The sequence below is a fragment of the Scyliorhinus canicula genome, chromosome 1 (genome assembly GCF_902713615.1).
Source record: "Scyliorhinus canicula chromosome 1, sScyCan1.1, whole genome shotgun sequence".
Taxonomy (NCBI): Eukaryota; Metazoa; Chordata; class Chondrichthyes; order Carcharhiniformes; family Scyliorhinidae; genus Scyliorhinus; species Scyliorhinus canicula.
The window spans coordinates 25,130,986-25,156,465 of record NC_052146.1 but is presented as its reverse complement, the minus strand read 5'-3'; the positions used below and the strand labels follow the sequence as shown (position 1 = coordinate 25,156,465).

At 44.5% G+C, this 25,480-nt stretch overlaps 1 protein-coding gene across 3 annotated transcripts in view; it reads right to left on the bottom strand.

Moving 5' to 3' along the window:
• The window catches only part of smtnb (smoothelin b), a 563,126-nt gene that overhangs the window by 82,284 nt on the left and 455,362 nt on the right, over positions 1–25,480 (bottom strand). For all 3 annotated transcript variants that reach the window (XR_005457667.1, XM_038774843.1, XM_038774931.1), the window contains exons 12-14: positions 22,085–22,160; positions 17,084–17,257; positions 2,395–2,457 (exon numbers count right to left, since the gene is read on the bottom strand). Coding sequence is in view for 2 of the 3 variants with exons in the window: in XM_038774843.1 (XP_038630771.1) it covers positions 2,395–2,457; positions 17,084–17,257; positions 22,085–22,160 (313 nt within the window). In the remaining variant the exon portion in view is untranslated. The remainder of the gene's footprint in view (positions 1–2,394; positions 2,458–17,083; positions 17,258–22,084; positions 22,161–25,480) is intronic.

Genomic DNA, 25,480 nt, shown 5'->3' with positions numbered 1-25,480 from the left:
TGATACCAAATTCTTATTTTATATATATTAACTACATTCTTAAAATAAATTTTGTTTTGATAAAAGCGTCGAGGAAGTCTGATGAATCATACCTGAAGTGAACACTCTTGTGCTCATCCTAGCTAAATTCAACATAAAAGTTATAGGTCAAGTGAGCTTCATAATACACTTTGGAGTTTTGAAGCCTTGGCCCCTAACACAAAATCCCAGCAATTTCCTCCCTTGCCTCCCTCAGTATTCTGGGGTAGATCCCATCAGTCCCTGGGGACTTATCTACCTTACTGTTTTTCAAGATGCCCAACACCTCCTCCTTTTTGATCTCAATGTGACCCAGACTATCTACACATCCGTCTCCAGACTCATCATCCACCAAGTCCTTCTCTTTGGTGAATACTGATGCAAATCCTTGCCTATTTCCTCTGGTTCCACACAGAGATTTCCTTTCCTGTCCTTGAATGGGCCAACCCTTTCCCTGACTACCTTCTTGCTCATTATATACTTGTAAAAAGACTTATGATTTTCCTTAATCCTGTTTGCCAATGACTTTTCATGACCCCTTTTAGCCCTCCTGACTCCTTGCTTAAGTTCCTTCCTACTTTCTTTATATTTATCACAGGCTTCATCTGTTCCCAGCTCCTGCACAAAGTGAGGCCCAGTCAATATAACGGAAGCTAAAATTACCCACCACAACAATCTGTTGCTTTTACACCAATGGTGGGGAGTCTTGCATCAGCCTTTGCAGCAACAATTCACATCCTTGGTGATTTCTACCTCCATTTCAAATCATTGTGTTTTTTCCCTCCCGAGTTCACTGCACACCTAACGTCCCTAAATTTCTCTCTCTGTGTTAATGCCCAAATCCATATTCATGGCCACTCCATTTGCCTTGCCATCTCTTCGTATCAATCACAGATGAGGCCGATCACTTCTTGAATCACCCTCCACCCACAACCATCTTCCATACCCCAACTCTACTATCTCCTTCTGTATTCATCCCTGGATTAAAATATCTGCCAATTCACTTACAAACGTACATTTAAAATCCAAACTAGCTAGCATTTGGCCCTCTGTTCACCACAACATTTCTACAATTACTTATTTGTTCAACTCACATGTACCTCCACCTCTGACATCCTATTCCAGGATCATCCTGGAGTACAAATATTACCTCTGGATTATTTTCTCTACTGCAAATTGTCTTCTTAAACCCCTCTTACCTGTCCTCTCCACCCTCACCTCTACCAATAAGTGTGAGGAGCTCATGAATTTTTCTGTCACCGCATCCCTCCATCCACCTACTAGCCCACTGGGTCAAATTTTCCCTCAAATATTTCTCTGCCTTAGCACATTTCTGTAGTTCTATCGAAACCCCCCTCATTCCCTCACTGAACTCATCTTGTCCATGAGACCAACCTCCTCCACCCAATTCCCACAAAACTGCTGGCCACAAAGCTCACCTTCCTTGTGCCCATCTCAACAGATACTGTTAATGGTTTCCTCAAAAGGAAAGGTGTTGTCCCTCTCTCCTTTAAATCTGCCATCATCATTCTTCTCCTCAAACCAAGTCTTGACCCCACAATTCTCACAAACCATTGCCCCCATTTACAACATTTGCTTCCTCTCCAAGGTCCTTGAACGCATTGTTGCATTCCAAATCTATTTCCATTTATTTCTGGAATTCCTGTTTGAATCCTTCCAATGAGATTTCCTCCATTGTCACAGCACCAAAACAGCTTCTACATGATTGTGACAAAGGTAAACTTTCCCTCCTTGTCTTCTTAACCTGTCTGCACACGTTGACCATCCTCCTCTAATGTCTCTCTGATGTCATCCAGCTGGCAGTGCTCTTTACTGGTTCCATTCTTATCTATCTAATTGTATACAAGCAATCATGTGCTTCTCTTCATGCTCTCACACATTTATCTCTGGTGTCCCCCATGGATCAATCCTTGGCCACCTACTATTTTCTGAACTACATAGTGACCTTTTGCGACATCATTTGAAAGCAGAAATGGTTGTCAGACTATTCATTTGTGGAGTGCATCATAGCCAAACCCGACCTTTCACACACATACCTTTAAGCAGAGGTCACTGGACTGTGCAGAAACACTAGCTATTTTCCCCCCTCCCAACCAAGGGCTCGGAGGTCAACTCCAGCATCACAGTTGCCTTTACTGAAAGTGAAGATCAAACCTGGGATCATCTTTGTTTGAGAAACCGAGTACAATATTAAACAGTGCTCTTACCAATATGGGAAAACATTATTCTCGTTGAATGCCATGTCCTATTCCAAGATCCTGCTATTTCAGACATAGCAGAGTTAAACATGGTTCTTGAGTTTCTATGAGTCCTGCACTGTAAATTCTATGTCTATGTCGAATTGATGCCACTTACCGTCAGTTTTCTTTACAATGCTGGACTCCACAGTAGTAGTTCGTAAAGTTCTGTGGCCACCATCTGAAAGACAAAAACAATTTTCAATAAATCTGAATATTGCAAGGGTATTATTATCAATCCAACACCACCATAACTGAGAATATATTTTTTAAACTGAGTAATGTAGATGAATGGCTCTCGTCCATAGTGTATCAGATTTGGAAAAAAGAAGAGGTACTGAGATTACATCAAGTTCCAGTGTAAGAGATTTCTAAATAAGTTAAGAGCCCATGGTGTTAAGGCTAAGAAACTGGCATGGATAGAGGATTGGCTGACTGGTCTCACCAACCTACACAATTGCAACAACACTTCTCTATTTTTATACTCTAATCCTTTTGCAATAAACACTAACATTCCATTTGCCTTTTAAATTTCATGCTGTACCTGCATACCGACTTTCTGCATTTCATGAACAAAGACACCCAGATCCCTCTGCCCAGACGCATCTTGAATCTGCTTTCCGTTTAGATAATAATTTGCCTTTCTATTTTTTCAGCCAAAATAGATAACTTCACACTTATCTACATAAATTCCATCTGCCAAACTTTGGCCCAATCTCCTTTCTTATCTATATTTGTCTGTAAAATCTTTATTTCCTCTTCACTGCCTGCTTTCCCATCTATTTTAGTATCATCCGCAAATGCTGCGATGTTACACTCTGCCCTTGCTTGCATATGATTTATATAAATTGCAAACAGTTGAGGTGTGAGGACTGACCCCTGCGGCACCCCGCTGGTTACAGTTCGCCAACCAGAGAAGGACCCACTTATCCCGACCCTCTGCTTTCTGTCAGTCAGCCAATCCTCAATCCAGTCTAGTATTCTACCCCCAAGCCCCTGTGATCTCGCCTTCCGGATCAGTCTTTTATGCGACATCTTATGAAATGCCTTTTGGAAGTTTAAATATACCACATCCACAGGTTTCCCATTATCCACCTTGCTGGTTACGTCTTCAAAGAACTCAAGCAAGTTTGTCAAATATGACTTATCCTTTATAAAAACATGCTGACAATGGTGGATTGAGCTTTGTCTTTCCAAATGTCCAGTCATCTCCTCCTTAATGATTCATTCCAGCAACTTCCCCACCACAGATGTCAAGCTAACTGGTCTATAGTTTCCTATTTTTTGCCTCTCTCCCTTTTTTGAATAGGGGTCTCACAATATCGTGTTTCCAATCTAGTGGGAATCCAGGGAATTCTGAAATATCATAACCAATGCATATCTCTCATCTCCCTTAATACTTGAGGGTGCAGGCCATCAGGTTCCGGAGACTTATCTGCCCTCAATCCCATGAGTTTATTCAATACTGTCTCCTTAATGATGGTTATTGCACCAAGTTCCCCTGCATTAACTGTAGTGTTTGGAAAATTTTTATTATCTTCTACCGTGAAGACAGAAGCAAAATATTGGTTCATTGCCTCCGTCATCTCTCTGTTCCCCATTATTATCTCACCAGTATCATTCTCTAAAGGGCCAACATTTGCTTTAGCTATTCTCTTCCTCTTTATATACTTATAGAAGCTTTTGGAATCAGTGTTTATGTTTTCTGCTAGTTTCATTTCATAGTTCATTTTAGCTCATTTGATTTGACTTTTAGTATCCTTTTGCTGAACCTTAAAAGTTCTCCCAATCCTCCAGCTTACCACTACCTGGTACCACGGTGATGCCAGTGATTTATGGGCAACTATCTGTAAGACTGCCATTAATTGTGATAAAAAGACAAGGCCCTGGTCTGTTTGGACCTGATTGGCTACAATGCCTTCGCCTAGATTGACAGCAGATTTTCCAGATGAGCAATGGAGGCCTCTATGAAGTGTTGGAGAAATACCACAAAGTCTTCCAAATCGGGCTGGATGAAAATCAAGGCAAAAAATCATGGCAAAAATTCATGTTGACCCTGAAGCACAGCCTAAATATTATTGGGCTCGCCCGGCCCCCTATATACCCATGGCGAAGGTTGAGACAGAGCTCAGCCGATTAGAGAGCCTCGGAATCATTTGGCCAGTAAAATTCGGCAATTGGGCCGCACTGGTAGTCCCCATCCTTAAACCGGATAAAGCTGTTCAACTTTGCAGCAACTACAAATTGACAGTAAATAGGGACTCCTGATTGGATAGGTAACCAATGCCATGCATTGAGGACTTGTTGGAGGTCATTCCTTTACAAAGCTTGGCATGAGTCATGCCCATCTTCAGCTGGAAGTGGACCCTGAGTCCAGACAACACATGATCATAAATACCTGCAGGGGCCTTTATGAGTACACTTGATTGCCCTTCGGTGTAGAGTCGGTCTGCACCAATTTACAGCGCGTCATAGAAAACATTCAGCTAAGCCTGCCATGTGTGTCACTTTATTTGGATGATTTATTGGTTGCAGGTATGACAGAGCAAAAACACTTGAGCAACTTAGACGAGATATTCCACCGCTTTTCAGAATCAGGTGTCTGTCTCAAAAGAGAGGTGTGCTTTCCTCGCCAGGGAAGTCATTTACTTAGATTACCGCCTAGGCTGGGATGAATTACATCCAGTGGAAGAGAAGGTGCGAGCAATCCAACAGGTCCCCACACCAAAGAATATAGCTGAGCTGTGCTCATTTCGTGAATTATTATGGAAAATTCATCCCTGGACTTGAACCTTGCTCTCCACGTGCACGTCCTCCTGAAAAAAAACACTCATGGGTGTGGAGAGCTCTACAGAAAGAGGTTTTTGCTCAAGTAAAGACCAAATTAACTTCATCCAACCTGCTAACGCACTACGATCCTGCCAAACCACTTGTAATCATCTGCGATGTCTTGCCATATGGCATTGGCACCGTGCTGCCACACCGTATGGACGATGGTAGAGAGCGGCAGATCGCATGTGCGTCCAGAACACTGGCCGCAGTACAGAAAAGCTATGCACAAATTGAGAAAGAAGGGTTGGAAGTAACTTTTATAGTCACAAAGTCCATCAATATGTCCATTGTTGAGACTCTTGAAGGATAAAATTATCCTGCCTATTGCGTCAGCCTATATCCAGAGATGAGCCCTTTTGCCGATGACGCATGAATTCACGTTTGAGCATCAACCAGGCATACAGATTGCAAATGCAGATGCACTGAGAAGACTTCCGCTGTCGACATGACTTCCGGCTCCCCCCAGAGCCGGCAAAGTGGTATCCACGTTGAACTTAATGGATATGTTGCCAGTCACGGGGCACCAAATACATGAGTGAATGCAAACCGATCCTTTATTGTCCAAAGTCCGTCATATATCCAGTGACCAGCACCAACAACTGTCTAATGAGTTAAAGGCTTTTCCCACAAAAAGATCAGAATTCAGCATTGAAGACAGCGTCCTTTTATGGGGCACTTGCGTTGTGGTCCCACACAAGGGTCAGGATTTTATACTGTGAAATCTGCATAAAGGGAACCCTAGATACATCCAAAATAAAAATGCTCGCCGAAAGCTTTATCTGGTGGCCAGGCCTGGATGCAGAGATGGAGCGAGGCAGCAATGCAGCGTTTGCCAGGAGCAGAAGAAGCCCCCGACCCTCTTCACCTATGAGAATGGCTGGGCCCTCCTTGGGTGCAGCTTCATGTTGACTTTGCCAGTCCTTTCCTGGGCTCCATGTTTTTAGTAGTTGTGGATGCCCACTTGAAGTGGTTGGAGATTCACAAGATCTCGTCCAGTACTTTGAAGGTGACAATTAAAAAATTGTGACTCTTGTTCAGTACTCACGATATCCCGGAATTGTTGGTCATTGACAATGACACACCTATTACTAACGAAGAATTCGAGAGTTTCATGAAGGCAAATGAGGTGCGGCACATCCACCCGGCTTCAAATGGGCTGGCCTAAAGGGCGGTGCAAATGCTTAAAAGAGGCTTGAAGAAGCCGATCTCGGGGTCTCTTGACACACGACTGGCCAGATTTCTATTTGTTACCGAACCACCCGTAGTGCCAGCTGAACTTTTAATGGGCTGAGGACTCCAAACCCGCCTCAGCCTCGCGTTCCCAGATATTTGAGGGAAAGTATGCCACAGTCAGGTGCAGCAGGGGTGTTGACCAGACAGGCAGATGCGAACTAGACAGGTGACACAGTTTATATTCAAAACTTTGGGGACAGCGCCAAGTGGGCTCCAGGGATGGTAGTTCGACAGACAGGGCCAGTTTCATACCAGGTTTGGGCTCAGAGCCGAGTGATGAAGAAGCATGTATACCACCTTAGACAGAGGAGATCGGCTCAACACAAAGTTCCTACGGAGGTACCAGTTTCAAGTCAGGCAGCCACAGCGCCAATGAATCCAAGGGGGTTGCCCCCAGGGGGACTGTCGAAAACCTGACTCAGAGTAAGACTCCGACAATAAAAGTTTAACATCCACAATTTATTTTTGCTTGCACAAGGCGAGACTGCACCTAATCAATGGTTAGGGAAAGAGTCCGCAGTACAATGGTTATTCTGTAATATTTATACACTGGAGTAAACAGGTAACTCATGACTCGGAGTTTATTAGCTTATATGTGTAACTATGTACAGAAACAGATTGATTTAAGAAGCAAAACTACAATATAAGGAGCACAATAGGATTTGTATGTGACAGTTTGTGTTAACCAGATGTCTATTTTTTTGTCCCGTTGACATGATTAGAGACGGGGTTAACACAGTCTGCTTCATTTCTGGCTGCATACTCACTTGAACGAGGTCAAAGCACTTTGCACAAGGTCTGTGATTTCAGATGTTAATTTATGTTTAACTGATACTGCAAATATGTTTTTCAAATAGATCATTTTTCATTCTTGCCCTGTCAGTAGTTTTGTGGGTACATTATAACTATTGCCAAGCATCCCATCATGCATTGGTTATATTAGCCAGAAACCTCCATTTCCACAGGGACCTGACGCAGAGATGCAGGAAATCGAGGACTCGTATTCCGAATGGAGACCCAGGCATCAGATGTTTCTGACGATGAACCGGTTAGCGAATTGCCGCTAGTGGTAGCCTCCCCGTGGTGACCAGATGGTTGCCGTCCAGATATAGGCCTTCTGATCTAGCCCCGCAGGTACAAGAGGCACAACCACACTCGAAATATAACCCGCATGAGACCTACGGGGATCGACCGTTTAGCTCCTCCTGTAAGCCTTGTTGAATACAGGCTTCCCCACTGAGTGGCAGGGACCCATCAGTGGAGTAAATGGACTCTAGCATAAAAGCCGGCCCAGGTGAGAGCTGAGTATGGATATTCCCGGCTGAGTCCTGAAGTATACTATGTATATAGTTTACTTTGTCATAAAACAGTTTTCTTTATGATTCCTGCTTGGACTCCTCTGTGGCCACTAAAGCTACAACTAATTTTACTGACATCATCATGGGTATGCTGCTGAAGTCTATTGGCATCCTTGGGGAGGTACTCTATCCTTCTAACAGGAGGAATGGAAACAAAAAAATGTATGGTTGGAGGTTTCTCATGATGTCAGCAGCAGAAACGTGCTGCAATGCTCATGGATTGAATGACAAAAGTGATTTAGTGCCATAAGCAGGCAGGGAAGGGGAGTATGATGGCATTCAACTACATCCCGATATGCATCTATGTCAATCTCCTGACTCAACTTTCTCAAGCCTAAACCAGCACATCAATTCTTACACCAATATGCCTTATATTCTCTGTCTATGCACTTCCTCACACCCCCAACTCTTCATCCACCACTTATACTCACCCTGATCCTTATGCAATGTTATGTCTCATCCTCACAGTCACCCATCTTTTCAACACCTGCCATTAATCTTGCTCACGGGTCATTTTTCCACCTTGCAAGAGAGAGCACAGAATCCAAAGGAGAGGGAGAGAACAGAAGTGACTAGAGGGGGCAGTGCTGGACATCAGTGGATTTGTAGCATGCCTCACCATCTGAAATAACGTCGTCCAGCTACCTCGCGACACAATTCAATTTCAGACAGGCACATGGCATGGGGATGCGGTGGCTTAGTGGTATTGTCACTGGACTGGTAATCCCAAGGTCTCTGGAGACTCCGGTTCAAATTCCACCATGACAGATGGTGGAATTTGAATTGAATAAAAAACAAATCTGGAATTAAAAGTCGAATGATGACCATGAATCCATTTTCGATTGTTGTAAAAAGCCATCTGGTTCATTATTGTCCACATTCACTATGATTGAGCTCGGCTACTATCCCTGACAAGTGATGCCTCCTCCTGTGGCATGGGTGCGGTGCTGGCCCACGGATGGGACGGCGGCACGGAACGCCCCATTGCTTTTGCTTCGAGCACCCTGGCGGACGCTGAGTGACATTTCGCTAAAATCGAGAAGGAGGGCTTGTCGGTAATATTTGGAGTTATGAAATTCCACCAATATGTTTAATATCGGCATTTCCCCATTGTGACTGACCACAAACCACTGCTCGGCCTTTTAGGGAGGGTAAGGTAATCCCACCCAATGCATTGGCTAGAATTCAGCGTTGGGCGCTTTTACTCACCAGACGCATATTCGTTTCGACACCACCCAGGTATGCTGATCACCCATGCCAATGCTCTCAATCGTCTACTGTTACCTGTAAGTACCCCATCCCCACCAGTTGTGGATGAAGTAGTTGCGACTCTCAACTCAACTTTATGGATACCTTGCCGGTGACACACTGGGCGCATGGACACACCGCGATCTTGGACTGACGAAACGTTGCATCATGCTTTTGAGTATTGGAGCGCAGGGGTCCTTCCTGTAGATTTCCGGCCTTTTGCCCAGCAGTTCTTGGAACTCAGCGTGGAGGACGGTGTCATATTGTGTGGGGGGGGGGGGGGGGGGCTTATGGTAATCCTGTTGCAGTCGGGAGTCACTGCTGATGAACCTGCACAGTGGGCACCCAAGCGTCTCTAAGGTGAAGATGTTGGTGCGTAGTTATGTCTCATGTCACGGCATCAATAGGGACATTGAGAGTGTCGTACGCAGCTGCCCAGAGTGCTGTGAGCATCAGAAGCTCCCGACGACGGCCTCCCTTCATCCATAGGAATGAGTTTGGGAACCAAAAAAGCACAACCGCACCTATACTTCCTCAGGAAACTAAGGAAATTCGGCATGTCCATGCTGACTCTTACCAATTTTTACAGACGCACCATAGAGAGCATCCTATCTGGCTGCATCACAGCGTGGTATGGCAACTGCTCAGCCCAACACCGCAAGAAACAATAGAGAGTTGTGAACACAGCCCAGTTCATCACACGAACCTGCCTCCCATCCATTGACTCTATCTACACCTCACACTGGCTGGGGAAAGTGGGCAGCATAATCAAAGAACCCTCTCACCCAGCTTACTCACTGTTCCAACTTCTTCCATCGGGCAGGAGGTACAAAAGTCTGAGAACACGCACGAACAGACTCAAAACAGCTTCTTCCCAACTGTTTCCAGACTCCTAATCGACGTTCTTATGGACTGATCTGATTAATACTGATTAATGCTTCACCTGATGTCGGTGTCTATGTATTTACATTGTGGACCCTGTGTTGCCCTTTTATGTATTTTCTTACTCTTTTATTTTCTTTTCATGTACTAAATGATCTGTTTGAGCTGCTCGCAGAAAAATACATGTGACAATAAACAAATCCAATCCAAGCCATGTCACTGACCACCCGGGGGCCACAATGGCCTGAGAGCCACCCCAGCGTGGTCATCACTTCTGGTCTATGTTTGTGGAGTCCAGTACTGATTCCCGTTGCCGCCATGTCACCCGATGGGTGGGAGCATTCTGTGTCAAGTAAATTTTGCTTATTAAAACTTATTTAGATGCATGGTAATCCGGTTCACTCCCTCACTGGGCGTGAACCTGATTATGCCTGCTGGGGTTGCCCGGGAATATCATAACCTGCGTGGCGCCCAACACAAAACCCGTTTCAGGGTTCTCCTGGTATTTTTCTAACATAAGGGAATTTGCAACGGGCACAACACAGTCGGAAAAGTGAGTTTGTGAACACAAAAATTAATTGAGTTTATCAACACACCATATATCTTTGAAATCTCAATGAGATCTTCCTTGAGCTTTATTTTCTTCAACATAAATATTCTCCCTGGATGAGGTATGTATTGTCAATTTAGTTGTCCTCATTTTATAATTCTTTTTAAGTTTTGAATGCAAAGTCTTCAGTTAAATAAAGTTTCGGTTAACCTTCTGGATGGCACGGTAGCATAGTGGTTAGCACTGATGCTTCCCAGCGCCAAGGACCCGGGTTCGAATCCCGGCTTGGGTCATTGTCTGTGCGGGGTCTGCACGTTCTCCCCGTGTCTGCATGGGTTTCCTCCGGGTGACCTAGTTTCCTGCCACAAGTCCCGAAAGACATGTTTGTTAGGTAAATTGGACATTCTGAATTCCCTCTCAGTGTACCCGAACAGGCGCCAGAGTCTGGTGACTAGGGGCTTTTCACAGTAACTTCATTGCAGTGTTAAGGTAAGCCTACTTGTGACACGAGTAAAGATTATTGTTAAGCATGACTGTCAGTTTAGAAATTGCAACTTCACACCTTCGATAAAAAAGCATCAGCTGCAGTATCTTTTGGCCAAATTTCACAAGTGGCTCTAAGCAAGATGTTCCAAGATACATGCATATTCTTCGATGAAGCATTTATCACTGTTACCCTCCATAACTTCATAATATAAAGAAGGTGATTTTTCAATCAGTTTCAAACAAAGGTTCGACTTGTAGCTACTTGCAGCTGGAGCTTGTTAATTAATTAATTGGATTAGGCCAGCTTTCAGAGGCGGGAGTCACAGGATAAAGGTGATCCAGCTACAGTGCAGACTTTCTTTGCACTGAGTGCTGAATTTGGGTGCATTTTTGTGCTATAGCGAGAGTTTGGTGACTGATGGAGTGCTGCATTTGGGTGCATTTGAGTGATAGAGTGAGAGTTTGGTGACTGAGGGAGTGCTGGATTTGGGCATTTGAGTGCTATAGCGAGAGTTTGGTGACTGACGGAGTGCTGCATTTGGGTGCATTTGAATGATATAGCGAGAATTTGGTGACTGAGGGAGTGCTGAATTTGGGTGCATTTGAGTGCTATAGTGAGAGTTTGGTGACTGAGGGAGTTAGGTGAGGAGGGAGCAAGGCGCTCCTTTCATTTCATTTCCTCAAAGAGCGAGAACGGAGCCGGGAGTTTACAGAAAGTACAGCTGACTGGGAGCAGAGTCGGAGGGCGGAGTTCCAGTTGGTTCACAGGGCAGCTACATTCTGTAAAGTAAGAGGGGTTTGAGGCTAGGGCAGTTGCATGCTCCTCTTGTAGGATGTGGGTGGTTAGGGCTACCACCGGTATCCCTGCTGACTATACCTGCGGGTAGTGCACCCAAGTCCAGCTCCTCAGAGACCGTGTGAGAGAACTGGAACTGGAGCTGGATGAACTTCGGATCATCCAGATGGCAGAGGGAGTAATAGAGAAGAGTTACAGGGAGGTAGCCACACCCAAAGTACAGGACAAGATTGGCTGGGTTACAGGCAGGGGAAGGAAAACAAATGGGCAGACAGTGCAGGATTCCCTCATGGCCATTCCCCTTCAAAACAAGTATACCGTTTTGGATGCTGTTGGGAGGGATGAGCTACCGGGGGAAGGCCCTAGTGGCCAGGTCTCTGGCACTGAGTCTGGCTCTGGGGCTCAGAAGGGAAGGGGGGAGAATAGAAAAGCAATAGTGATAGGAGACTCAATTGTTAGGGAAATGGATAGGAGATTCTGTGGTCGTGACCGAGACTCCCGAAAGGTATGTTGCCTCCCGGGTGCTAGGGCCGGGATGTCTCGGATCGAGTACACAGGATTCTTAAGGGGGAGCAACCAGAAGTCGTGGTGCACATAGGCACCAACGACATAGCTAAGAAAAGGGATGAGGATCTAAAAAGTGATTTTAGGGAGTTAGGTTGGAAGCTGAAGAGCAGGACAAGCAGAGTAGTGATCTCAGGATTGCTACCGGTGCCACGTGCAAGTGAGGCAAGGAACAGAGAGCGAGTGCAGCTGAACACGTGACTACAGGGTTGGTGCAGGAAGGAAGGCTTCAGATATATGGATCATTGGGATATTTTCTGGGGAAGGTGGGACCTGCACATGAAGGACGGATTGCACCTACTCTGGAGGGGCACCAATATCCTGGATGGGAGGTTTGCTAGAGCTCTTCGGGAGGGTTTAAACTAGTTTGGCAGGGGGATGGGAACCAGAGCTATGGATCAGAGGATAGGGTAACTGTTGAACAGGCAGAAATAGTATGCAGCAATTATATGAGGAAGGATAGACAGTTGATAGGGCAAAGTTGCACTCAGTGGAATGGTATAAAGTGTGTCTGTTTCAATGCAAGGAGTGTCAGGAATAAGGGAGATGAATTTCGAGCACGGATCAGTACTTGGAACTACGATGTTGTGGCCATTACGGAGATATGGATTTCACAGAGGCAGGAATGGTTGTTAGATGTTCCAGGGTTCAGATGTTTTCAGAAGAATAGGGAGGGAAATAAAAGAGGAGGGGGAGTGGCACTGTTAATTAGGGAGTGCGCCACTGCTACAGAAAAGGAGGTAGTTGAGGAGGGTTTGTCTACTGAGTCAGTATGGGTGTAAGTCAGAAACAAGAAAGGAGCAGTCACTTTATTGGGAGTTTTCTATAGACGCCCCAATAGCAGCAGAGGGATAGAGGAACAGATTGGGCGGCAGATCTTGGAAAAGTGCAGAAGTAACAGAGTTGTTGTCATGGGTGACTTCAACTTCAATAATCTTGACTAAAACCTCCTTAGTGCAAATGGTTTGGATGGAGTAGATTTTGTCAGGTGTGTACCGGAAGGATTCCTGACTCAATATGCAGATAGGCCCACGAGGGGAGAGGCCATATTGGACTTGGTGCTCGGCAACAAACCAGACCAGGTGTCAGATGTCTCGGTGGGAGAGCATTTCGGTGACAGTGACCACAGCTCCTTGACCTTTACCATAGTCATGGAGAGAGATAGGAACACACAGTATGGGAAGGTATTTAATTGGGGGTGAGCAGTATAAAGTGGAAACAATTGTTCTTGGGGATTGCTAGAGCTCTTCGGGAGGGTTTAAACTAGTTTGGCAGGGGGATGGGAACCAGAGCTATGGATCAGTAATGTGGAGATTGGTTAAGGAGCACTTGCTGCGAGTGCTGAATAGTTTTGTCCCACTGATGTGGTATTGTGTGAAGCAAATAATGGCATGATGGGAAAACTAGTCAAGTCTTCTTGGTACAAGTGAATTTAAACTGATTTTCATATAACCTAAGGCCCAGAATACAGAGACAGCCGAGGTCAGCATGTCTTGGGAACTGGGTGACTCTGAGAGTCTAGATAAGGCTTGGAGCTAGAAGTAGTCTTAATACATAACAAGCTGAACAACTATTTCTTCCTGTTCCTAAACAACTTCTTCCCTTTCTTAAAACAAAGACAAGATAATGATATGAAACTCAAGTTCCCTAAAGGTCAGAAGGTGACGCCATTGTAACGATTATTACTTATGTTTTACTTTCAATCAAATTCCTGACCAAGCTGTATTCATGTTATCTTGATCCTATAATGTATAAGAATCGCCTTCTTTTCTGTACTATCGCAGACTTGGGACGGACTCCGCAGTTTGTAATTGACTGCCTTCCGACTTTCCAAGTATCAGCCAATTTCTGCTAGCAGTTCTAATTAGTGAATAAAGTTCAGTTTTGCTTATCTAATGAATGCTGTTTGAATTTCTCTATCACAGTCAAGACGCGGGGAAAATATAAAATACAACTCTGAGACAAGCCTCATTGAATTCTTTGAGAATGTGACGAGACACATTGATGAAGGTCGGGCAGTGGATGTAGTGTATATGGATTTCAGTAAGGCATTTGATAAGGTTCCCCATTGTAGGCTCATTCAGAAAGTTAGGAGGCATGGGATACAGGGAAATTTGGCTGTCAGGAAAAACAGTAGAAAGAGGGAAAATCGACCGTGGATATCTAAGGAAATAAGGGAGAGTATCAAATTGAAGGAAAAAGCATACAAAGTGGCAAAGGTTGGTGGGAGACTAGAGGACTGGGAAATCCTTAGGGGGCAACAGAAAGCTACTAAAAAAGCTATAAAGAAGAGTAAGATAGATTATGAAAGTAAACTTGCTCAGAATATAAAAACAGATAGTAAAAGTTTCTACAAATATAGAAACCAAAAAGAGTGGCTAAGGTAAATATTGGTCCTTTAGAGGATGAGAAGGGAATTTTAATAATGGGAGATGAGGAAATGGCTGAGGAACTGAACAGGTTTTTTGGGTCGGTCTTCACAGTGGAAGACACAAATAACATGCCAGTGACTGATAGAAATGAGGCTATGACAGGTGAGGACCTTGAGAGGATTGTTATCACTAAGGAGGTAGTGATGGGCAAGCTAATGGGGCAAGTCTCCTGGCTCTGATGGAATGCATCCCAGAGTGCTAAAAGAGATGGCTAGGGAAATTGCAAATGCACTAGACTCTGGGGTAGTCCCGGTGGATTGGAAATTAGCAAACGTGACACCACTGTTTAAAAATGGAGGTAGGCAGAGAGCGGGTAATTATAGGCCAGTGAGCTTAACTTCGGTAGTAGGGAAGATGCTGGAATCTATCATCAAGGAAGAAATAGCGAGGCATCTGGATAGAAATTGGCCCATTGGGCAGACGCAGCATGGGTTCATAAAGGGCAGGTCGTGCCTAACTAAGATGAGTGTTAAAGCGAAAAGTGCAGAGGATACTGGAAGTCTGCAGAGGGATTTGGATAGGTTAAGTGAATGGGCTAGGGTCTGGCAGATGGAATACAATGTTGACAAATGTGAGGTTATCCATTTTGGTAGGAATAACAGCAAACGGGATTATTATTTAAATGATAAAATATTAAAGCATGCTGCTGTGCAGACCTGGGTGTGCTAGTGCATGAGTCACAGAAAGTTGGTTTACAGGTGCAACAGGTGATTAAGAAGGCAAATGGAATTTTGTCCTTCATTGCTAGAGGGATGGAGTTTAAGACTAGGAAGGTTATGCTGCAATTATATAAGGTGTTAGTGAGGCCACACCTGGAGTATTCTGTTCAGTTTTGGTCTCCTTACTTGAGAAAGGGCGTACTGGCACTGGAGGGTGTGCAGAGGAGATTCACTAGGTTAATCCCAGAGCTGAAGGGGTTGGATTACGAGGAGAGGTTGAGTAGACTGGGGCTGTACTCGTTGGAATTTAGAAGGATGAGAGGGATCTTATAGAAACATATAAAATTATGAAGGGAATAGATAGGACAGATGCGGGCAGGTTGTTTCCACTGGCAGGTGAAAGCAGAACTAGGGGGCATAGCCTCAAAATAAGGGGAAGTAGATTTAGGTTTGAGTTTTAGGAGGAACTTCTTCACCCAAAGGGTTGTGAACCTATGGAATTCCTTGCCCAGTGAAGCAGGTGAGGCTCCTTCATTAAATGTTTTTAAGGTAAAGATAGATAGTTTTTTGAAGAATAAAGGGATTAAGGGTTCTGGTGTTCGGGCCGGAAAGTGGAGCTGAGTCCACAAAAGATCAGCCATGATCTCATTGAATGGTGGAGCCGGCTTAAGGGGCCAGATGGCCTACTCCTGCTCCTAGTTCTTATGGATAGAGAATTGGCTGGCCGAAAGAAGACAGCCAGTGGTAGTGGATGGAAAGTATTCAGCCTGGAGGTCGGTGACCAGTGGTGCCCCACTAGGATCTGATCTGGGACCTCTGCTCTTTGTAGTTTTTATAAATGTCTTGGATGAGGAAGTGGAACGGTGGGTTAGTAAGTTTGTCGATGACACAAAGGTTGGTGGAGTTGTAGATAGTGATGAGGGTTGTTGCAGGTTACAACAGGACATTGAGAGGATGCAGAGCTGGGCTGAGAAGTGGCAGATGGAGTTCAACCTTGATAACTGTGAAGTGATTCATTTTGGAAGGTCGAATTTGAATGCTAAATACAGGGTTAAAGGCAGGATAAAGAGGGATCTTGGGGTCCACGTACATAGATCCCTCAAAGTTGCCACCCAGGTTGAGAAGGCGTATGGTGTGTTGACTTTCCTTTACAGGGGGATTGAGTTTAAGAGCTGCGAAGTTTTGCTGCAGCTTTATAAAACTCTAGTTAGACCACACTTGGAATATTGTGTCCAGTTCTGGTCGCCTCATTATAGGAAGGATGTGGATGCTTTGGAGAGGGTACAGAGGCGATTTACCAGGATGCTGCCTGGACTGGAAGGCATGCCTTATGAAGAAAGGTTGAGGGAGCTTGGACTTTTCTCACTGGAGCGAAGAAGACAGAGAGGTGACTTGATAGAGGTGTACAAGGTGATGAGAGGCACGGATAGAGCAGATAGCCAGAGATTTTTTCCCAGGGTGGGAATGGCTGTCACGAGGGGACATAATTTTAAGGTGATTGGAGGAAGGTACAGGGGAGATGTCAGGGGTAGGTCCTTTACACAGAGTGGCGGGTGTGTGGAATGCACTTCCAGCAATGGTGGTGGAGACTGAGTCATTAGGGACATTTAAGCGACTCTTAGACAGGCACACGGACAGCAGTAAATTGAAGGGGCGTAGGTTAGTTTGATCTTAGATTAGGATAAATGGTCGGCACAACATCGTGGGCTGAAGGGCCTGTACTTTGCTGTACTGTTTTATGTTCTAATACAGTATTCATTCCATTACCTGATTGGGTGATTTTCTCAGTCTTTGAGATGGAAGTCAGTGTCTTTCCATCTGCAGATTTTTGTATTTTAGAAAGAGTCATTTCAGAAGCATTTAAAGATCTTGCTTTCTTCTCTTCTTCTGTTTTTTGCTTCAGTTCCTGTAGTCTCGTTTCACGCTCTCTTTCTCTCTCATCTGAACAGAATGTAAAAAAAATACTGTAAGGCGTCGAAGCACCATTGCCTGGAGAAACATTGCCCATTTTTTAATGGAAAGCTGGACATTTAGGCACAAGTCTAAAGATTAATTCATGGGCTCCTCTGTCCTACACAACTACTGCTGACAAGGCACTAATCCTTGGTGGCAAGACTGAACAGATTAGGCTGAACTCCTTACTTCTGCTCTCCATAATGCTCTACATTGCTGCACAAACCTAAAACAAAAGAAGATTGCCAAACATGAACAAAGGGCAGGATTCCCTCAGCCCACGGCGGCCAGAGAACGGAGAATTGGCGCCGGCACCGTTGGCACCGGCTCTTGCAAAGAGCACCCTACACAAGGTCAACACCTCCACCCTATCCCCATAACTCAGTAACCCCACCCAACACTAAGGGCAATTTTGGACACTTTATCATGGCCAATCCACCTAACCTGCACATATTTGGACTGTGGGAGGAAACCAGAGCACCCGGAGGAAACCCACGCACACATAGGGAGACGGTGCAGACTCCGCATAGACAGTGACCCAAGCCGGAATCGAACCTGGGACCCTGGAGCTGTGAAGCAATTGTGCTATCCACAATGCTACCGTGCTGCCTGAATGTCTCTCGTCATCCATGGTTCTCTGGGCTTGTTACTCCTTCCTATTACCCTAGAGGGAACATGTTGGGCCTGTATCCTCCCCATTTCCTTTTTAAATACCCCCCCACTCTTCTGCAGATTTCCCCACAAGTAACTCATTCCAGTCTACCTTGGCCAGATTCTGCCTTAATTCACTAAAACCGGCTCTCCCCAATCCAAAACTTATTTTTGCAACTTGTCTATTTCTTTGTCCATAACAAACTTAAATTGTACCATGTTGTGGTCACTATCATTAAAATGCTCCCCCACCAACACATCAACCACCTGTCCAGCTTCATACCCCAGAATTAGATCCTGCACTGCACCATCCCTTGCTGGACCTTCTACATATTGAGTTGAAATATTCTCCTGTATACATTTTAAGAACTCCACTCCATCTAAGCCCTCAACACAATGACTATACAAATTAATGTTGGGATAGTTGAAATCACCTAATATAATTACCCTACTATTATTTTTATACACTTCTGCGGTTGCGCACATATTTGCTCCTCAATTTCCCGCTGACTATCTGGGGGTCTATAATAAACACCTAGCAATGCGGCTGTCCCTTTTTTATTCCTAAACTCTATCCACACAGCTTCATTTAATGCCCCCTCCAAGATATCATCTCTCCTTACTTCAGTAGAGTCATAGTCATAGAGTCATATACCATGAAAACAGGCGCTTCGGCCCAATTTGTCCATACCACCCAGTTTCTACCACTAAGCTAGACCCAATTGCCCGCATTTGGCCCATATACTTCTAAATCTTTTCCACAGAACCGTCTAAATGCTTTTTAGAGGACAAAATTGTATCTACCTCTACTACTGCCTCTGGCAGTTCGTTCCTGACAATCACCACCCTCTGTGAAAAATTTGTCCCTCTGGACACTTTTGTATCTCTCCCCTCTAAACATAAACCTATGCCCTCTAGTTTTAGACTCCCTAATATTTTATAGACCTTCGTATGATCACCCATAAGCCTCTCACACTGCAGGGAAAAAAGTCCCAGTCGATCTAGCCTCTCCTTATAACTCAAACCATGAAGTCCCAGTAGCATCCTCGTAAATCTTTTCTGCACTCCTTCTAGTTTAATAATATCCTTGCTAGAATAGGATGACCAGAACTGTACACAATATTTGAAGTGTAGCCGTACTAATGTCTAGTACAACTTCAGCAAGACGTTCCAACTCCTGTATTCAACGTTCTGACTAATGAAACCAAGCATGCCGATGCCTTCTTTACCATTCTGTCCACCTGTGACTCCACTTTCAAGGAGCTATGAACCAGTGCTTCTAGATCTCTTTGTTCTATAACTCTCCCAAAACCCCTACCATTAACTGAGTACGTCCTGCCCCGATTCGATCTACCAAAATGCATCACCACACATTTATCTAAATTAAACTCCATCTGTCATTCATCAGCCCACTGGCCCAATTGATCAAGATCCCGTCGCAATCTTACATAACCTTCTTCACGGTCCACTGTGCACCAATCTTGATGTCACCTGCAAACGTACTAACCATGCCTCCAAATTTCTCATCTAAATCATTAATACAACTAACAGTGGACCCAGCACTGATCCCTGAGGCACTCTGCTGGTCACAGACCTCCAGTTTGAAAAACAACCCTCTACAACCACCCTTTGTCTTCTATTCTCATACCAATTTTGTATTCAATTGGCTCCCTCACCCTGGATCGCGTCAGATTTAACCTTATGCATGTGGTAGGTTGTCAAAGGCCTTGCTGAAGTCCATGTAGACAACGTCGACTGCACTGCCCTCATCTACCTTCTTGGTTACCCCTTCAAAAACTTTGATCAAATTCGTGAGACATGATTTTCCACTCACAAAGCCACGCTGGCTGTCCCTAATCAGTTCTTGCCTCTCTAAATACCTGTAGATGCTGTCTCTCAGAATACCTTTTTCCAACTTACCCACCACAGATGTTAGGCTCACCAGTTTGTAGTTCCCAGGCTTTACCCTGTGGCCCTTCTTAAACAAAGGTACAACATTTGCTACCCTCCAATCTTCAGGCACCTCACCTGAAGCTGTCGACGATTGAAATATCTCTGCTAGAGGACCCGCAATTTCCTCCCTAGTCTCTCTCAACATCCTGGGATACATATCATCAGGTCTGGGGATTTATCTAGCTTGATGCGCTTTCAGGCTTCCAGCACCTTCTTCTCTGTAATATGTACTCTCCTCAAGACATCACTATTTATTTCCCCAAGTTCCCTAACTTCCATGCCTTTCTCAACAGTAAATACCAATGAGAAATATTAATTTAGGGTGTCACCCATCTCTTGTGGATCTGCACATGGATGACCTGGTCGATCCTTAAGAGGTTCTACTCTCTCCCTCATTACTCTTTTGCCCTTTATGCATTTGCAGAAGCTCTTTGAATTCTCCTTTGCCTTATCTGCCAAAGCAATCTTGTGTCCCCTTTTTGCCCTCCTAATTTCTCTCTTAACTCTACTCCGACAACCGCTATACTCTAACTGACTCCTTAACTAATAATAGTGCCTCCTCCTCTTTCCCCCTTCCTCGGTCTCACTTGAAGATTCTATATCCCGGGATGTTGAGCTGCCAATCCTGCCTCTCCCTCAACTATGTCTCCATGATGGCTATTTTATCACAATTCCAGCTTATAGTTCAGAACCTTTTTGGCATTCTAAAACCTTCCATATAGCCACAGATCCTCGGCAGGATTCTCTGTTCCCGCAGCAGTGAATGGAGTTTCAGCTGAGCACAAAATTCTCCGTTCTCGCTGACAGCGGTAGTGAAGCAAATTCGGAACCGAGAATCCCCACCCCTGAGTCAGCATAGCAGTGGTCTTGAACTTAGTGTGATCAAGGATCACCAGTTATTCACTTCAGCCGGCATTTTTTATGAAATTGGCGAAATCAAAAGCAGGCGAAGAAATTGGCGTTTGATCCGCTGACGGCAAAGGTGGCTTTCTCTGCCATATTGTGCATCACTTTGTTGAAAAAGTTGAGAGGCACAGGTTTCACATCAGATCATTGGAAGGATAATTCACCCACTCCGCTGTGACCTCAGGCCTTCTGTAATCTGGGAACCATATTTAAAGGGTGCCCCTGCACAGAGCTAGCAATCGGCAAGGGATCGAAAGCTGCTGGAAAGTCATTATGGTTAGGGTTAGAGCTCCAAAGAAGGAAACATGCTTCCCCCAAATTCAATGATGCTTTTTTCAAGTGCCTGCAGGATGCAGGTGCAGGATGGGAAACAAAACCAATACAAGGATGATCAAGCTGTGCAATACCAAGCTGTTAGTTAGGAAAACTTACAGCTGATGAAACAAACTTATGGGGCAGGATTCTCTGTCCCACCGGCAGCAGGATTCTTCGTCCCGCCAGCCGGCCATTGTGGGCAGCCCCACACCGTGAGGAAATCCCCAGACATGGGTGCGTTGCCACTGCAACGGAGAATCCAGAGAGTGGAGAATCCAGCCCATGGTATGTAATACTGGGCGGTGTCAACTAGTAGAATAATAGGATGTAGACCTACTGAAAGAGAAACAGTCAACATGAAAACACATACAGTAAGCTGCTGAACCATTCAGATGTTTAGGTTAATAAGGCAGCGAATTCTGTCTTTCTTGTACTGGCCTTAATAGTCAAAAGCAGACATGACCAAATCTCTTAAAACAAAATTACAATCTTGAATATGAGTGAATGTCACCACACCTTACCAATTGTGAAGATAAATATATGCTGTGGATTAATATCTAATATTCTTACCAAGCTATGAGGATGCATGGCCACGCAGCAGCCTGATAAATACTGGCCTTGTTCTGAGATAAATGATGCTTGTGCACATCTGTAGGGAAAATTTAAAATGGACCTGCACTACAAAATGGGTTGCACAAAGAGAACGTTGCTAATATCTACTGAGAAATAAATTCACAAGCACTTTGCAGTTAGGAGTCTACCTTATTACAAATGAGACTTTTGCCCTGTCCATCAGATTCAAGTAGAAACTTAGGTCTCAATACAGTATTACACTATCTTTCAATGGGCATTGCCTGGCTTACATCCTGGATCTCCCCACAATTGCATCTCCAAGACCGGAGACTTTCCAACTCCCCATCTGCAAGGTCATAGGAATAATACTAAATCAGTTGTGCTGTGTTATCCTGCCTTCTTGTTTAACCCACCTACCTCTTTTCTTTTTCCGGAGATCCCTCATCGCAGCTCGAATCATCTTCCTTTTTTCAAAATCTGTTGTTACGTCAAGCTTCAGAACATAGGTGAAGAAAACATAGTAAATTATTTTTGTAAATAGATCTTTTGTTCTTCTGTCCTGCTAAAACTACAAGACCAGACATTTTTAGTACATTGACTGATTCAGGCAGTAAGTTGATGCGTCATTAACCAGGAAAATCCCAACCTGTGCTGAGTTAGTTGATTTCAACAGCTGGCTGAACTCGTTCTACAACTGACTGGTGAAAATGAGTTAGAGAGAAAACAAATTGGTCGAAGTTACCGTTCTTGCAATCATTGTTTAGCAAATCATCTGGAAATGCGTGCATGTGGATTCACTGTATTCAAAGAACAGGTGTTGACTGTGAGCTCACCACAGGTTTGCTGATGTCCACTAACTACGCTAACATGTGAAGAATGGATATGAGACTTTAAGATATAGGAGCAGAATTAGGCCATTGTGTCTGCTCCGCCATTCAATCATGGCTGATATTTTTCTCATCCCCATTCTCCTGTCTTCTCCCCATAACCCCTGATCCTTGTATTAATCAAGGAAAGATGTGCCCATGGCACATTCATCAAGAACCTATCTCTGTCTTAAAGACACTCAATAATTTGCCCTCCAAAGCCTTCTGCGACAAAGAGTTCCACAGATTCACCACCCACTGGGTGAAGAAATTCCTTGTCATCTCTTGTTTTAAAGGATCATCCCGTTAGTCTTGAGATTGTGTCCTCTGCCTCTAGTTTTTCCTACAAATGGAAACATCCTCTCCACATCCACTCTATCCAGGCCTCGCAGTATCTGTAAGTTTCAATATGATCCCCCCCATAGCATTCTAATCACCAACGAGTACAGACCCAGAGTCCTCAGCCATTCCTCACACAACAAGCTCTTCATTCCAGGGATCATTCTTGTGAACGTCCTCTGGACCCTTTCCAAGGCCATCACAACCTTCCTTAGATAAGAATACTCCAAATGGGGTCTGACCAGGGCCTTCTATGGCTTCAGAAGTACTACCCTGCTCTTGTACTCTAGCTCTCTCGACATGAATGCTAACATTGCATTTGCCTTCTTAACTGACAACTGAACCTGCACGTTAACCTTAAGAAAATCTTGCACAAGGACTCCCAAGTCCCTTTGTGCTTCTGATTTCCTAAGCATTTCCACATTTAGAAAATAGTCTATGCCTCATTTTTCCTTCCAAAGTGCATAACCTCACACTTTACCACATTGTATTTCATTTGCCACTTCATTGCCCACTCTCCTAGCCTGTCCAAATCCTTCTGCAGCCCCCCCTGCTTCCTTAATAGTACCTGTCCCTCTACAGATCTTTGTATCATCTGCAAACTTAGCAACAGTGCCTTCAGTTCCTTCTTTCAGATCATTAATGTATATTGTGAAAAGTTGTGGTCCCAGCACAGACCCCTGAGGCACACCATTGGTCACCGGCTGCCATCCTGAAAAAGACACCTTTATCCTCACTCTCTGCCTTCTGCCAGTCAGCCAATCCTCTGTACATTCCAGGACCTTACCCTTAACACCATGGGCCCTTAACTTATTTAACAGTCTCCTGTGCGGCACCTTGCCCAAGGCCTTCTGTAAATCTAAATAAATCATGTCCATTGGTTCTCCTTCGTCTAGCTTCCTTATTACCTCCTCAAAGAACTCTAACAGATTTGTCAGACATGACCTCCTTTTGGCAGAGCCGTGCGGACTCAGTCCTATTTTATCATGCACTTCCAAGTACTCCGCAATTTCATCTTTAATAATGGACTCTAAAATCGTACGAAGACCAAAGTCAGGCTAACCGGCCTATAATTTCCCGTCTTCTGTCACCCTCGCTTCTTAAACAGCGGTGTTACATTAGCCACTTTCCAGTCCTCTGGGGCCCTTCCGGCCTCCAGTGATTCCTGAAAGATCACCACCAATGCCTCCACAATCTCGTCATATATCTCTTTTGGAACCATGGGGTGTAGTCCATCCGGTCCAGGTGATTTATCCATCTTCAGACCTTTCAGTTTCCTCAGAACCTTCTCCTTAGTGATGCCCACTACACTCACCTCTGCCCCCTGATTTTGTTGGAGCTCTGGAATCCCACTGGTGTCTTCCACCATGAAGACTGATGTAAAGTAACTATTCAGTTCCTCTGCCATTTCTTTATTTCCTATTATAAAGAAATATTATTAAATCTCCAGCCACATTTTCCAGTGGTCCAATGTCGATTTGTGCCTCTCTCTTACCTTTTATATATTGAAAAAAACTCTTCCTATCTTCCTTTATATTACTAGCTAGCCTGCACTCATATTTCATCTTCTCTCCCCTTATTGCATTTTTAGTGGTTCTCTGCTCGCTTTTAAATGTTTCCCAATCCTCTGACTTCCCAATAGACTTCGCCACTTTGTATGCTTTTTATTTTGCTTTTATGCTGTCCTTGACTTTCCTCGTCAACCATGGATGCCTTGTCCTCCCCTTAGCATGTTTCCTCCTCCTTGGGATGAATTTCTGTTGTGCTTCCCGAATAACCCGCAAAAACTCCTGCCATTGCTATTCCACTGTCTTCCCTGCACAGCTCCTTTTCCAATCAACTCTGGCCAGCTCCTCCCCCATGTCTTTGTAGTTACCCTTATTTAATTGTAATAACGTTACATCTGATTCCAGCTTCTCCCTCTCAAACTGCAGGGTAAATTCTATCATATTGTGGTCACTGCTCCCTAAGGGTTCCTTCACCTTAAGTTCCTTAATCAACTCTGCCTCATTATACATCACCAAATCCAGAATTGCCTGTTGCCCAGTAGGCTCTGTCACAAGCTGCTCCAAAAACCCATCTCTTAGACATTCCACAAATTCCTGTTTTTGGGATCCACTACCAACCTGATTTTCCCAGTCCACATGAATATTGAAGTCCCCATGATTATTGTGATATTGCCTTTTTTACATGCTTTCTCTATCTCCTGATTTATTTTCTGCTCCACATCCTGACTACTGCTAGGGGGTCTATACATAACTGCATCAGGGTCTTCTTATCTTTGCGATTCCTCAACTCTACCCAGAGATCCTATGCCTTCTGATCCTACATCGCTCCTTGCTATAGATTTAACTTCAATCCTTACGAACACTGCAACCACGCCTCCATTGCCTATCTGCCTGTCCTTTCGATAGGACACATATCCTTGTATATTTAGATCCCAGCCCTGATGCCCTTGCAGCCACGTCTCTGTGATGCCCAAAACATCACACCGGCCAATTTCAATGTGTGCAACAAGCTCATTTACCTTGTTCCGTATACTGGGCGCATTAAGGTACAACACCCTCAGTCCTGCATTGACAATCTCCCTTATCACCTTATTTACTCT